The sequence below is a fragment of the Halichoerus grypus genome, chromosome 1 (genome assembly GCF_964656455.1).
Source record: "Halichoerus grypus chromosome 1, mHalGry1.hap1.1, whole genome shotgun sequence".
NCBI lineage: Eukaryota > Metazoa > Chordata > Mammalia > Carnivora > Phocidae > Halichoerus > Halichoerus grypus.
This window is the reverse complement of record NC_135712.1, coordinates 200766960-200782586: the sequence shown is the minus strand read 5'-3', so window position 1 is coordinate 200782586 and position 15627 is coordinate 200766960. Positions and strand designations below refer to the sequence as shown.

The 15627-nt window shown below is 62.3% G+C and overlaps 2 protein-coding genes across 2 annotated transcripts; one reads left to right on the top strand and one right to left on the bottom strand.

Annotated features, from left to right (window-relative positions):
* Positions 1-108: 108 nt before the first annotated feature.
* Positions 109-8945, top strand: TMIE (transmembrane inner ear). Its single transcript, XM_036107685.2, has 4 exons — positions 109-437; positions 3821-3938; positions 7216-7365; positions 7678-8945. The coding sequence occupies exons 1-4, from the start codon at positions 360-362 to the stop codon at positions 7779-7781; spliced, it is 450 nt and encodes a 149-aa protein (XP_035963578.1). The 5' UTR covers positions 109-359; the 3' UTR covers positions 7782-8945.
* Positions 8946-9088: 143 nt separating this feature from the next.
* LOC118545441 (putative threonine protease PRSS50) lies at positions 9089-15409 on the bottom strand. Its single transcript, XM_078059316.1, has 6 exons — positions 15250-15409; positions 14913-15107; positions 13327-13564; positions 12005-12288; positions 10720-10886; positions 9089-10360 (listed from the first exon to the last, which is right to left on the bottom strand). The coding sequence occupies exons 1-6, from the start codon at positions 15407-15409 to the stop codon at positions 10130-10132; spliced, it is 1275 nt and encodes a 424-aa protein (XP_077915442.1). The 3' UTR covers positions 9089-10129.
* Between the last annotated feature and the right edge of the window lie 218 nt (positions 15410-15627).

Here is a 15627-nt window from a genome sequence, read left to right as displayed (position 1 = left end):
TGAGGCCCGAGTGGGGCGGGGGTAGGGGGGGTGGGACCTGTTGTGCAAGGACCCGCCCCCAGCCCGTCTTCCCCCTCCCACCCACTCCCACCCCTCGGCCCGGCTGTCGGGTTGGGGGAAGGGGGATCCGGACTCTGATCCCCCGGCAAGGGGGCGGGCCCTCCACCCGCCGGGAGGTGGGGGCGGGCGGCACTGGAACCGGACACCGACGATGAATAAATGATGCCCACTCGCGGCCTGCGACCAGATCGCCACCTAGAGCGCCGGCTGGCGGGGCAGTCACCGGGCCACCCGTGCCCGGCCCCGCGCGGCCGGGTCCCCCCACCTGCGGCCGCGGGCGCGGCGCTGCGGGCGCGGAGATGGCGGGGCCCCTCTGGGCGCTGGGCGGCGCCGCGCTGGGGCTCTGCCTCGCCAGGGTCGCCGGGCAGCTGGTGGAGGTGAGGCGGGGCGGCGCGGAGGGGTCAGGGAGGTTGTGGCCGGCCGGCCGGAGGCTTAGGGGACGCCCTTCCGACTGGGAGCTGGATTTTCCCCTTCCAACTGCCCCAGCAGACCTGGATTCCTGGGGTGACACGGCCCTGCCCCCAGCGCTTCCAGGCTGTGGGGGAGACTCAGCCCCCAACCTTAGGTTCCCTGGTCTGATGGGAGGGCACAGCCCCAGATTTCAGGATCATTAGTCTGCTGGGGGAGACTCACCCTGATCATAAGGATTCCCAGTCTGGGGATACAGCTTTCCTCAGCCCTTACCTTTTGTCTAATGGGGGCCAGGGAGAGGTGGGGGAGGTATAGTCCTTGGTTTCAGTGATCTCTAGTCTGATAGGGGAGATCTAGTCCCTGGTCTTAGGGTCGGCTGGAGGAAATAGCTTCTGCTTCCAGAGATCCTTCAGGCTCCCCTGCCTGATGGGGGAGACATAGCCTTAAGAAGGAGGTGAGGACTTGCCAAGCTGGAGGGTGGGGTCAGGAGACCCTTTATAGAGCAGCCATGTGTTGAGTTCAGCTCCTTGTGGGGCACTTGGCCCTGGAGGGGAGGTGCCGGCAGGGCGGGACCCAGGGCTCGGGGGTCTTACTTGGTCCTGGTGATAATGGAGAGCCAGCCAAGGTATCTGAGCAGGGGAAGAGTCATGGATGAGTCTTGGTGTGGAAGGAGGAGGATAAATTGGAAGAGGGCACGTAGTTGGGAGAGCTGGGGGAGCTGCTGAGATAGCCCAGCAAGAGGTAAGGAGGGTGGCTGGGGTGGTTGGCCAGGAGCTTGGCTGGGGACAGGAAGGGCTGGGAGGAGAAGAGTGGGGGCCATTGCAGCCTCCCTGTCCCCTCTGTCCCCCATTCCTGCTGAGCTGTGAATGGGAGCCAAAGAAGCAGACCAGAACCAGAATTCTGGAGCAAGAGGCCAGAGGGAGAAGGCCCAGGAGGCAGGGCCAGGGAGGAGCAGGGTTCAGAGCCTGTGCAGGCAGGGGCAGAGAGGGCAGAGAGACAGAAGAGCAAGGGACAGCAAGGCGCCCAGGAGAGCCCTCGGGGGCAGGTGCCAGGGGACAGGATGGGAGAGGGAGGACAGAGTCTTATCCTGAGGACCTAAGAGGACACAGCCCTGAATGAGGGTCCGAGGGACAACAAGACAGAGCGCTGTACCCCGATACTAAGCCTGTCTGTGCTGCTGACCAGGGGGTGTGATCAAAAGGCTGGGCTGGAGTCAGATATCAGCTCCAGTGTCCCTGTAAGGGGAGCCAGGCTGGCTTGAGCCCCACAAAGTGTACATGAGCCCCTTACTGGCTGCCCCGAGGCCTCGGGTGCAGAAACTGAGCTGGCCTGGGCGCAGGAGAAGGCTGAGGGTGGGGGTCATGTCAGTTCTGAGCCAAGGACTCTTCCCTTCAGCCCCCAGGAACACATCTTCTCCCTGCTCATCAAGGGAAATTGCATTTGGAGTCCATCTGCCTGCTATCTGCCTACAGCCTGAGCAAGGGCCTGGCTGAGCCCAGGGGATCCAGGGAAGCACTAGAAAGATGGGTAGGGCTGGAGTCCACAGCACCACCCACGACAGCCCCTACAGGCATCATTCTCCAGCTGACGGAGGCCAGGGCTCCCAAGCTTTAGAGTTTAGACCTCCAGCAGTGCCCACCACAGAGATGCCCAACTCTTACCTGTTACCCTCTACCCAAGATCCCTATCAAGGTGAGATTATATAAGCTCAGTTCCCCCTGAAACAAGGCTAGAACGAGAAGGTGTCAGAAGTGGGCTCTCAGCTGCCTGGGCTCAAAATCTGAGATCCCTCCTCTGGACCTCAGAGTCTTCCAGCCATACAGCCCAGCCGGACCAAAAACACTGAGCCTTAAGATCGGGAACCCCGCCACTGCCCAGACCCTGGCCCTGACTCTACAGACATAAGTCTAACCACACAGGCATACTCCAACCACACGTGTGTTCTGTACCCACAAATATGTGCCCCAACTCCACACACATGCGCTCTGAACCCACAGAGGTGCCTGACCCCACACACGTGTTCCTTGACGCCACGTACATGCGTCTGACCCTGCAAGTGGATCCAGGCCCCTGGGATGATGCTGAAGAAGGGTATCTTCTTGTCAATGTTACCACTCTGATTAGGTAGAGAGAGCTTCCCAGAGAGCCCCGGAACCACCCCACTCAATTTACAGACGGAGAAATAGAGGCCTAGAGGTAAGAAGTCGCCCACCCCAGTTTACCCTGGTGAAGAGAAAAGAGCTGGGGAATCATGTACCAATCCCAAGCACACAGATTACCTGGGACATGCTGAAGGGCGGTGTTCTTGAGTGAGGAAGCACCTGACCTGTGGTAGGTGCCCAATCCATGCTCATGGACCAGGGGAAAGACTGGATGGATGGTTGAGGTGTGAGTTGCCTTTCCTTCCCAGAGAGCCAGAAGAGACTGCAGGTCTGTCCTTATTCAGTTAATCAGGAGACAGTGAATCCCACAGATGCCCCAGGGTCCTCTCCCTCTGAGCATTAACCACCACCACCCCCCCTCCCTCAGTCAAACGTGGTGAGGATAGGGTCCTATCCCTCTCAGCCCCTCAGGCTAGGGACTGGTCCCGCCCAGACCCACCAGGGCAGGGCCTTGTTCCCTCAGTCCCCCAGGGTAGGGCCATGTCCCCTAGACTCCCATGGCAAGGTGGCGTCCACTGGGAAGGTGGGAGGTGGCCCGCTGTGCTCTGCTCAGGCTTGTTCCAGTCATGCTTACAACGTTTGGCCTCTAGGTGTCGCTGCTGCATTGCAGACGATTTATCCGGTCCTGTCCTGGGAGGACTCTGGCCTAGCCTCTGGTCAGAAGAGGTGACTCTGGCAGGATAGGCAACTGTTGAGGTCAGCCGGTGGGGGTCCTGGCCAGGCAGCAGAGCCGCGGGCCCTGAGTCCAGCTCCACACCCCATCCACACTGAGGATGCTTGGGAGCAAAATCCCCCAAGGAGAGTACCAGCCTCCCCTTGTCTCTGGCCTTGGTCCTGAGACCCCCTCAGCCTGTGGGGCCCAGGACTGGAGCAGGAGGGGAGACTAGCAGGCTGCCCGAAGGGGACCTGAACTTGATTGGGACAAGCCATCCACCTTTGCCCCTTCAGGCCCTGGTGTCCCCGAGAATCCCCAGGCTCCACGGTTCTGGGGCTCTGCTTTCTTCTCTTGCTCTAAACCTGGAACCTCCCAGGATCTAGGGCGTTGGCTGTGACTATCTAAGACACTTGATTCTAGGAGATTCTGGAATGCTTGGGCTGAGACCTTGCTGAAACCTGGGCCTCTCTCTCGGCTCAGCCCCAGCCTCTGGCCTCTGCCTGGCTTCACTTCCCTCTCTCCTGACCTGCAGCCCAGCACGGCCCCGCCCAAGCCCAAGCCGCCCCCGCTGACCAAGGAGACGGTGGTGTTCTGGGACATGCGCCTCTGGCACGTGGTGGGCATCTTCTCGCTCTTCGTGTTGTCCATCAGTGAGTAGCTGCTCCCTGCCCTCCCCCCCGCCAATGCAGCTGCAGGAGCACAGCACCCCCTGCCCTCCCCCCACCCCCGCCAGCACCACCCCCAGGGGCTCAGAGCAACAATTCCGGGCAGTGCAAGCAGGCCAGTCGCCCGCAGGAGGCCCACTGTGGTTTCTGGCACCTCCTGATCTACACAAAGTCCCTGTGGAGGGCTGACAGGCTGGTGGTGACCTGAAGTATTCTGCCCAACTGGGACACAGCCACATGGCAATTACGATAATTACAGGGGACTCCACTGAACCAGGATGAGGACGTGTCATTTTCCCCTATCGCTGGCCTCCTGATGCTTTTCCTGCAGTTTGCCCTGCTTAAAGGGCCCACACCCAGAGGCCCCAGCAAGGCCATCCTTGGCCGCAGCTCAGCCTAGAGGCTCCCCAGACGCCCGGCAGATGTGGCTCCCAGGCTGCAAACCGTGTCTTGTCAACTCCCATTCCCCTGGAATGACTCACACCCCCCTCAATTAAAAGCAGGAGACCCCTTCCTCTCCTGGGACTGGGAGTTGCTGGATGCAAACTCACAACAGAAATGGGTTTGGCATGCTCCTTCAGCCCTTCCAGATTAGGGGTCTGCAGTTGGAGAAAGGGGGGCAGAGAAATGCCAATGGATGGGGGAGGCTGCCAGGGTACAATGTAGAGTCTGACGAAGGTTCCCACACACCAAAGGATGCGGGGAGACGCGGACGAAGAAGGGAAAGAAGACCCACTCTGCCCGCACAAGCTTCTTAGAGGAGGGTCCTCTTAGCCGCACATCAGTGAGAGGATGCGTGCAGTTTTGCCAGGTGGGCAGCTGGAAAAGGCAGACGGGACGGTGTAGGCAGAAGTGGGAGGAAATGGACCCCGCACAAGGGCTCAGATAACCCCTACAGGATTTTCACTGCGTGCACCCCAGGTCAGGGCAGCGAAAATGGCATTTAAGTTCTAGCTGGAGCTGTCCCAGGATGAGGTCCCCTGGAGGGCAGCACCCCAGCGGAGGACCCACCCACATGTAAGGACTCCAAGGGAGACAAGGACATCTGATGGGCATGTGCTTCTCCTGACACCAGGGAGGCCCTCCTTGGGGGAAAATATCCACACCCCACCATCACCATTTCTTCATGGCTGGGGTGGGAGCAGGATCTGAGCAAGAGGCTGCAATTCATTCTTGGCCAAGGCAAGAACTAGTCAGGCCTCTCAGCGGAGGCCCTACGGACAGTTGGTTGTGGCTGTAGCCCCAGCCCAGGTGTCCAGGGAGGAGACCGTGGACCCGCCTGCCCCCCCCCCACCGCCCTGCACCCCAGCACCAAGAGGCAGGGTTCAGGGAGGCATCTGCCTGCAGGAGCAGTGTAGGGTGCGGGTCCAGGGAGCCGCTCTGGGGCACTCCAGGGAGCAGGAGTGAGGACGCCAAGGGGCCTCTAAACACACACTGGCCTCTCCGGGCTCTGCTCGGCCCCAGACGGTGGAGGGGCCTAGGGCCACACAAGAAGGTTGCAGTGTCAGACCCAAAGAGGCGCTTGGACATAAAGCACACAGACCAGCTCTTATTTTCTAGAAAAGAGTAAAGGAGAGTCCCAAAGGCCTCTGAGCAGCTGGTCACCACTCGTTACCTTCCGTGCAGGGCCCTAGGAGTAGGGATGGTACAGCCCCATCTCCTGGGAACGAAGCGTCTTTCCTACCTCCCAGTTGGCTTGGGCCTCGGTGGCGTTGCTGTCTGGGGCGTGTCACCCCAGAACCTTGTGCAGAGGGGCTGGGCTTGGATGGGGGCGCCTCTGGAGGTCCCTCCAGCCTGGGGACTCACATTCCAAGCCCCTGTCTGGGCCCTGGAACTCCATCCAACACACATTGTTTTTTTCCCTTCTTTGACGAGAAGTGACCCGGCCAGGCTGGGTGGGGCAGGCCTGGAGCAAGAGGCGGCGTCTGAGCCCTGCTCCACGTGCCAATAGCTGAGCTCCCTTGGAAGCCCAGGCCCCGTGGGGCCTGGGACCAGCCTCTGTGGCGAGCCTGAGTAAGCACGATGAGAGGACATGCCCGGAGGGTGGCTGGAAGAGGTGGCCCAAGCCAGCAGGATCAGGGCCCGTAGGCATACACACCGGGGCCTGGAGAAGACTAGAACCCAGCTCTTTGGATAAGAAAAGCTTGCTGCTTGCCCCTGGACAGCACTGTATAGTGCTGGGGTCTCGTGCAGCCCCCAGAGGTCCTGATTGCTGGCAGCTCCCCCATCCATCCATTCGGGAGTCCAGTTCTGTCCTCAGGAGCAAAGGCTTTGAGACCATCTCACGCATTCATTCATTCATTTTTTTTTTCATTCTGTGAACCTGGGTGAGACTTAGTGGGGCCACAAGATTTGGCTGAAGGGGTTGCACACGTTGACCCCCAAGGGTGCTCCAGCCCCGGCTACATTGGTCTGATCCATCTTCCCTAAAATAGGCCTTGTTTGTCCTGCTTGGCCATCCTGCCCCCAGGAGTCTGCCAGGAAGTTATGTCTTGTCATCCGATTTATAATAGGAAGCAGCCCCGTCCCCTCCCCTGAGGCTGGGGCCAAGGTGGTCAGACTGTGGAGTCTTAGAAAAATAAACTCAGTCCAGCCGGGTCCTGGCAGCCCTGCCCTGTCCTGCCCATCACTAGACAGGCCAGCTCCATTCCCTGGCCCAGCTCGCGTGGACACAGCTGCCTTCAGCAGAAAACCACCCCTGGGATAACTGTCTGGGGTGAACGCCCCAGGGCAGGGTCTGTGCCCTCTGGTGGGCCCTCATGGCCGGGAGAAGCCCAGGCTTGTCCTCAGCAAGGTTGAGGAGGACACGGCCACGTCCTCAGATGTCTGAGGTCCTCACAGGACAGCCCCGGGGCGGCTGTGGCTGGAGTCACCAGTGCAGGCCTCTGCCCTGCCCTCCAGGGGCCTCGATCTAGTCAGAAAGCGAGACCAGCGGCAGGACTTACGGGCCAGTGCAAAATGAAAGTATGAGACCCCCTTGTTCAGAAATTGTTAAGAACAGCGATTGCAGCACATAAAGCCCAGCGCCAAGCCCCTCTGAGAGCGGGCCCCCGTGTGCCTGCCCAAAGTCGGCCCCGCTCAGGAGAGAGATCTTGGAAAGAATCCCGGAGCCCACAGGGGTCTCGTCCAAACGCAGAGCCTCCTGCCAGAGACTCCTGGGTGAGACACATGTAGGCAGGTGAGGGCAGGTCTGAAATGTGAGGACCCTTCCTGGGGTGTCTGATCTCCAGCCTCGGCCAAGCCTGCTCTGTCCGCCCTACAGTCATCACTCTGTGCTGCGTCTTCAACTGCCGCGTGCCCCGGACCCGGAAGGAGATTGAAGCCCGCTACCTGCAGCGGAAGGCAGCCAAGATGTACACGGACAAACTGGAGACGGTGCCCCCACTCAACGAGCTCACGGAGATCCCTGGAGGTGAGCAGGCCGGGGGGGGGGGGGGGCAGCCCCCTCCCCCACCACCACCACCTGTCCCAGCTGAGCCAGCCACTTCCTCAGTCCTGCCACCGAGAGTGGCCCTGCTCCTCCCCTCCCCTGGTGTTTAGGTTCTGGTCCCTGGAGACCAGAGCGCAGAAACGGGCCCGGGTGAGGCACGTAACACAAGGAGCTCTTCTGCAGGTGGGAGAGGTTTGGAAAGGAAGAAACAAAGGGCTGGGTGGGGGGGGCTCTGGTGTGGGCCCTAGGACCCCCAGCCTCACTCCTGCCACCCACCTCTCCTCCACCCCACAGAGGATAAGAAGAAGAAGAAGAAGAAGGACAGTGTGGACACAGTGGCCATCAAGGTAGAGGAGGATGAGAAGAATGAGGCCAAGAAGAAGAAAGGGGAGAAATGAGGAGGGCTTCCTGGAGGTGGCAGCTGGTGCTGGCTAGCCCTGGGGCTCAAGTCCTGGCTGGGGTCCAGGCATCTTAGACTCCCAGCTCATCCATGGACCATAGAGGTTGCAGAACACCCTCTTCTTGGCTCCGAGGGGGGCTGCTGAAGCCCCAGTGTGACAGCCCATCGGGGGCAGGGACCAGACTGCACCTGGCGTCCCGCCTCCCAGCCTGGACTCCGCTCCTTTCACCTCACCCACATGGCTGTCCAGCAAAGGCGGTCTTGGGCCACTGTCCCTCTGCAGATCTGGAGTGGAGTGGCCCCACACCCACCCAGACACGCCTCGGTCCCTCCTGCCAGGAACAGCAGGGCTGTACAGGGCATGACGGGACGTGGCCTGCCTCTTGGAAGGAAATGGCCAAACTGAAGGGGCTGGGGTGTGAGGCCACAGCCAGGCTGGCCACGAGGAAGAAGAGGGTCACTAGGGGAGGCTCTCCGACTTCTCCAGGGAGCAGCCCTGGCGGCCAGGGAGCTCCTCCAGGCCCAGCAGGGGTCCTGGCCCGGGAGGTGAATAGAGCGCCCGCCTGGAGGCAGGGGGACTCCAGCCCAGCGGATACCATGGGCCAGGCCACTGCCCTGGAGCTGAGGCTGCCGGGAGGCCGAGCGCGAGGCCTGGGGGTTCGGGGCTGGGGCTGCAGGGGTGAGTCAGGGGTGCAGAAGGCTGAGGCCAGCAGGCCAAAGGGAGAAGGGAAGAAAGGGGGTAGCGGGGCCCCATCTCGGGGATCCAGGGAGCCCTGGAGAAGCCAAGGGGAGCGTTGGGCTGTGCCGGAAGTCCTTTCCAGGTGGTGGGGGTCTGTCAGGGCCCCAGGGGGTCACGGCAGAGGGCACTCGGGGGCTGAGGCAGCAAGCAGACTTCCGCCCGATGAGGAGAGCCGCACACAGCCTCCTCTTCTACCACCTCAAGCTTCTTGCACCTCAGAGAGTCACTGCTGACCGGAGGGGGAAGGCCCAAACACCACCCGGAGACTGACGGCAGAGGCATTTCGGGAGGGTGGCAAACCCCCGCCAAGGCGCGCACATCTGGGCCTGGAAACGCCAGGGTTCCTGAGCTGGGGGAGCTGCCCCGCGGCCTGCCGAGATGTGTAAATAAAGCTGAGTGCCTTCTACTCAGACGACCCCTCAAGATGCCCTGTCCCTGGAGCACGTATGTGGAGGGTGATGCCGCCGTGACAGGGGCGCCGGCCAAGCAGAAGCTCCCTCCCCGACTGTTCTCCCAGCCTGAACTGGGATGAGCTGAAGGGAGAGGTGGCAGCCAACTGGGCATCGAGACCGCGGGAGGAAGCCGCCCCCCCGTCCCCTCCCCTCCCTGCCACTTTTGTGGCCTGCAGTAGGCCTTCCACGGCCTGAGCCCTGTGCTGGGGACACAAGAGGGGTCCAGTGCGGATCCTGCCCCGGAGCTGGATGACTATGATACAAGGAGAGGGATCTGGGCAGACATGGGTGCCGTGAGGGCGCAGAGAAACTGCAGAGGCCCTGCGGTGGGCTCAGAGTCAGAACCCTGACTCTGCCCTCACGGTCCGGCCCGTGGGTTTCTCCCGCCGAAGGTTAAGGTTGCGGCCAAGGTCATACAACGCATACAGGCCAGAGTCTTCCTGTGTGGCCCAGGCAACAGAAGCCCAGAGGGGCAGGGGCGTCCTGAGGTCCAACAGAGAAGCCTGGGGCAAGTCCAGGCCTGGGCTGCATCTGCCCTGCCCCCTGGCCTCTGACCTGGGGCCTCTACTGGTCTTTCAGGGACAGGCACGGCCCCCCGACGGGTAACATCTGAGCCCAGTGGGCACCTGCCCCAGGCTCTAGGCAGGGTGCGGGGCTGGAAGGTCAAAGTGCACTACAGGGCTTCAGGGCAGTGACAGGGTGTGCTCCAGCCACTGGCCAGGAGAGCCTGACTCCCACTAGAGAATCACAGCAAACACGCTCCCCTCCCCCGCCCAGACAGAGCCGCACCTTTACCCCAGCCTCATACTGTGTCCCGGCAGCCCAGCTTCAGCCTGGATAGTACATTCTAGACCCCAGTATCATCCCTATACCCTCCCTCTACTTTCTGCGGGAGCCACCCCAAACCTATAGATGGAGGCAGACCCGGCGGCTCTGCACCTTTCAGGAGAGAACAGTCTGGAGTCCCCCCTCCCACCCCCATCTGGCTGGCTCACCTCCCACTCAAGCAGGCCCAGGAAGGAGGCAGCTTGGGGAAGAGAAGCATTTAATTGAGCACCTCATCTCTGCCCTGCCCTGCTGGGTGGGGAGAGCTACACTTGCAGCATTCTGGGCACAGAGGGTGAGGATGGCCCCCCCGGGGACAGCACGAGGCTGTCAGAGGGCAGCAAGGAGGCCGAGGGGCAGCGGTAGCACCAGGAGCAGGGCCCTGGATGGGGCTGGCAGGGCCTGCCCACTGATGCGTTCCCAGATCCAGTGCTGGTAGGAGGTGACCTGCAGGTAGATGGGCGGGGCCTCGCTCTTCCGGCAGCCTGGGCCCCAGCTCACCAGTCCCACCAGGTACCACGTGGTGTCCACAGAACAGACCAAGGGCTCCCCACTTATCTCCTGTGGGGAGGGGTGTGGAACAAAAAGGGTCAGGGGGGCCGGGGGTAGCCGGAGGGAGACGTGCCCCGGCTCACACCACCTCTCTCCCACAGCAGCCCCCACAACCCAGGGGGCCACCAAGCTGAGAGGTGCCCTCGAGGTCCAGATGCAAGAGACCTCCCTCAGAGGGGTTCACCTCCCCTCGCTCATGCCAGGCCCCCACCCCCCTTCTTCCCACCGACCCCCCTTCTCTCTCCTCTCCGATCTTCCTCTCCCATCTCTCCCTCCGTCCTCCCCTCCCCTCTGAGCCCGGCTGCCCTGCGCCCCGGCACCTCTCCAGGCGGCCCTGGAGGTGAGGGAGCAAGGAGGGAGGTGCTCACGTAGCAGAAGTTCTCCCTGTCCAAGTCCTCCGCACAGACCATCTGGGAGTCCACCACCCGAACCAGAGAGGGGACTTTGGAGACCTTGTGGTATAACTTGTCACACTCCTTGCTGCTCAGGATGGTGACTGCCTTCTCCTGAATGGTCCGGAACTGGGGCCACACACCTGCAGGGACAGGTCCCCCCCACAGTTCAGGCTTGGCGCTCCCACTGCCGCCAGCCCGGTGGCTGTCCTCGCTGCTCCTGGCCCGCTCCTCCAGCCTCTGAAGAGCCCCTCCTAGAGATTTTGGAGCAGGCTGCCCTCAGCCTGGCCTCGCTGGGCCTGGTCTCACCCCTAACAGAGTCCAGCCCACGGAGTCTGTTCCTACCTCAGCAGCTTGGCTTCTGCCCTTCCATCTCGAAGGCCTGCCCAGCCCCTCTCAGGTCCAAATCCGTCCTTCACTCAAGCCTTCCCCAAAGGCCTCTTCCACCCTAGCTAGCCCAGACACCCCCTCTGTGGGCCCCAGGCACTAAGTCCTCCTCTCCCTCCTCCTCTCCCCTCCTCTCTCTCTCCAGTGTGACTCTGTCTCTAGCTGGAGCCCCCGGGGGACAGTCTTCCAACCATCCCCAGCCACTCCCCAGACAGGCCATGACAGGAAAGACAAACAGCCACCCCCACCCCCAGGCTGGAGCCGCTGTGGGCTGCTTTTAGGCAAGATGACTCCGTGAAGTCAAAGGGAAGAACACCTGTCTTGTGAAAAAGAGGGGCTCCCTGAATGGACCGGGCCTTCCTAAAACTCATAAGGAAATGCTCCCTGGATGGGCCTGGGATGACACTCCTGCTCTTTGGGCTTTGCTCCATCCCTGGGGATGGTAAAGGGCTTGAGGTCCACTGGGGGCAGGGGGCTCCCAAACTTGGGGTGCAGACTGCCCTTAGCCAACCATGGGGGGTCTTTGGGGGAACTTTTTACAGTCACACAATCCTGTTCCTCCCACTGCAAGATGCTCTGCTTCAAATCCTGGACGTCCTGGGATTGCGTGCACACAGCAAGATATTACTCTGTGCCCCTCTGCCTTCAGGGAAGTCCTGTTTATAGGTCCTGGCCTGGGGCTGAGGTCTCATGGGCAACCTGGGACCCCTCAGGCCTGAATGGCCACAATGCACTCACTGCCAAGACCCCCAAGGGGAAGGAGACAACCCGCCAGGAAGACGTCTCAGAAACAGCTGTCCACGGAGACCCCGGCCTGCACCCAGGTTCTCTCCCCCACACACCCCCCACCCGGTCTGGGGAGGCTCGGACTCACCGTCAAACCTGGGGAGTCCCCAGCCTGTTACAGTGCACAGGGAGCCGTCCTTCACCTCATAGTCCAAGCCGGGCAGGCAGATGGGCCAGACATACTTGTTGTACTTGAGTGGCCCCACGAGCTTGAGGAGGGCAATGTCATGGGCCCGGCCCACCCAGGACCAGTACCGATGGGACCGGTACCGTTTGTTCAAGATAACCTGGTATGCCGGGACGTCGGAGGTAGTCGGAGATATCTGGTCAATCCTTGGGCTCCCCACCCGCACTGAATAGGTAAAGTTATGCCTAGGGGAACAACGAGGGGAGTCTGTCATCAGCTCCAGGCACCCCACCCCAGGCTCCACCCCACTACTGCACTCCAGGTCAATCCCAGCAGGCCACCCACCTACTTCAAGCACCCCCAGCCCCCACCCCGAGCCTCTCTCTCCCAGCAGATGTGAACAGGGCCCTGCACACACCCTATGTGGTCCCACCTTTACAACAACCCTGTACTTTACGGAGAGAAAACCCGAGGCTCAGAGAAGCCCAGCCAACAACTCAAGGCTGCACAGCTAGGAAGTGGCAGAGCTGGGACATGGACCCAGTTTTCTCTGGTTCCAGACTATGGACTCTGTCTGGCACCCCGTGCCGGGCCCTGGAAGTGGCAGAGGCCAGGCACAATCAATCAGCCACGGCCTCGCCCTCCAGCCTCCTTTCCCAGCATGCCCCTCAGGTCTCCGGGTCGGCCCTTAGGCTTGGAGCAGGCTCTTCCACAGATGCTGCCCTCAGGCCACTGCCCTGGCCCCAGCACATGGGCATGCCCTCTCTTTGGTCCTCACGCTGCCCGGACTCCCCTGTGAGCACCTGCCTTCCCATCTATCTTCCCCAGCAACCCAAGGGAAGTGATGTGTCTGTCCCCTCTCTACCCCTAGGGCCCAGGCCAGGGCCTGGCTTCAAAGGAGGGTCAATGGCTGTGGGTGGAAGGAAGGAAGGAAGGAAGGAAGGAATAAGTGAAGCAAAGGGTATGGGATGGAAGAATTAGGACCTCCTTTCTGTGGCTAGGAGGACGGAGGCCTGGCCAGTGGCTTCCAAGCCCCCATGGCCTATCTGCAGCATGACTGCTGAGGACTGGGGAGCCAGGGGAGGGGAGAAAGCGCCCAGCCCTCCCACCGGGGAGGAATCAGCAGGACTCAGCCTCCACCTGCGGAGAGCTGAAGCCAGGGTGGGGCTGGGACCACAGCGCCCGGCAGAGGGCACGGCTGCTGCTGAAGGACCAGCGGGCAGGATGACCGGGCCCCGTGGCTCCGGACACCTTTCCACCCGCCCACCTAGGCCCCGACTCACTGGATCAGGCAGTGGGCCGCCGTCAGCACCCACCGGGAGGCAATGAGGGTGCCTGCGCAGACATGTGTGCCGTTGGCCCGCACGCTGACCATCCATGGCCACCGCCGAGCCATGGCGTCTGGGTCCCTGAGCGTGGGGTCCTGCTCGTGCGAGGAGCCGCAGGCTGAGGAGGAAGGTGAGAGCTTGAGGCAGGATGGGACCTTGCAGCCCCACCCCGAGGCGCCTTCTCTCCCCTCCCCTCAGCCCCACCTCCTGCCTCTCCAGCTGTGGCCCGCACTCATGCAGCGATTCTCTTTTCCCACTGGGATTTCTCTTTTTGCACATGAAGACTGAGGTCTGCAGCCTCCAAAGGGCCTCAGCGCTCCCCAGGTATCCCTCTCCCTGCTCCCACAGCCCCGGGGCCCCAGAGCATTCCCAGCCAACAGCCTGGTACAGCAGTGGCCCCCCGAGCTCTGACCGGATCCTTCAAAAACTCATCCGTGTTTCCATCTGGCCCCCCTGTACTTCGGCCAAGGCAGACCCCTCTCCCTCCTCTGGGAACCGTCCTGTGATTCAGTGAGACTACCCAAGAGAAAAACGGGCCATGGGCGTGAACAGATACATCCCGAGGACGACACCCCTGCAGCGGGCCAACACCAGAGCTGCTGAGCCCCAGGGGTCCTCGGGGGACACTTGCAGCAGAGCCAGGCTCCGCTCCACACCACCTGCCAGGCAAAATTCAGGGGCCCCGACCCCAAGTATTGGTGAGGGTTCCCGGCCCAGACTGCTCACTCCCGGCTGGTGGGAGTGTCTGTGGGTGCAGCCACGTTGAAAAAGTTCCCAGTGGGCGCCTGGGTGGCTCAGTTGGTTAAGCAACTGCCTTCGGCTCAGGTCATGATCCCGGAGTCCTGGGATCGCGTCCCGTGTCAGGCTCCCTGCTCAGCGGGGGGTCTGCTTCTCCCTCTCACCCTACCCCCTCTTATGCTCTCTCTCTCTCTGTCTCAAATAAATAAAATAAAATCTTTAAAAAAAAAAAGAAAAGAAAAAGTTCTCAAACTGAACATGCACGTATCCAACCTCACAGCAGCCCACCCCCCCGTGTTTTCCAGGGGGTGGGTAGGGGATTGGGCGATCAGCGTGCGGGGGCCAGCACCAGCCTATGTCAAGCCTGACATGGGAGAGGGGGTGTCTGCACGCACTCGGTCGTGTGTGGGAGGCTTTCGGGGGCCACTTAGTTGTGTGCACTGAGTTCCAGGATAAGAAGTAATTCTGGAGGTCTTCGTTCAAGGTGAGAAGGTCGCCTGGGGGTGCCCCGAGACGCCCACGGGGAGGCTCCCTGAAAGCTGTGCTGCAGATCCCCTAAGTCATTGGCTGGGAGCCTCCGTCAGTTCAGGGCGGCGGGAACACGCAGCCCACCGCAGGCTCGTCCCACTCTCGTTCCTTCCCACCTCACGGGGACGGGAGGCCTGGCCCACAGCAGATGCTCCGTAAACCCTTGTAAAAGAAACCTCTCTTCTCACTCCTCCCTGCCCCCTCCTCCTGCGACCGCCTCCGTCCCCAGGGCTTGCTCCCGCACCCTCCTCCCCCAGGGAGTCCGGCCTACTCACTGAGAAAGCTGATGTCGCCGTTAGAAACAGACACGGTCTGGGTCTGGAGGGTCGTGCGCTGCGACGGGTCCGTGGGGGCCTGGCGGGGGAGGCGAGGCTCGTCTGAGGGACAGGTGGCACTGGGGGCACAGGGCACGCCAGGGTCGACGGAAGCAGGCGCAGACGGTGTCCCTGGCGCTTGGCTTGCCAGGCAGCCTGCGGAAGGACGCAGAGAGGGTCAGACGAGGCCCGGCGAGGGGGTCAGACCAGGCCCGGCGAGGGGGTCAGACGAGGCCCGGCGAGGGGGTCAGACCAGGCCCGGCGAGGGCATGGGGGCGGGGGGCGCGGCGGGGCTCACCCGCGGGCCTCGGCGACACCAGCAGCAGGAGCAGCAGTGGAAGGGCAGCCGCCCCGGGGCCCGGGGGGCCCTGCCTGCGGGCCGGCGTCCTGTACCGGGGCTCCATTCCGGAGTAGCAGCGACCGCGCCGGGGTGCTCCTCTGGCGACGGCGCCCCCCATCGGCTGCCCGCGCCGGCGTCCGCAGTGTGGGGAATGCGGGCGCCCCCCAGTGGCCACCCGCGGTGGCGCTCCCCGTGGCCGCCCACCGGCGCCCCCACCGACTTGGCCTCCCTTCTGCCTGCACCACCAAGCCTGTGCCTCCTTGGCCCCTCGGTCTCGCTCACTGCGCGTGGCCAGGCACTTCCTGGGGACCCTCAGGCTAGCGCAGCCCGTTCCTG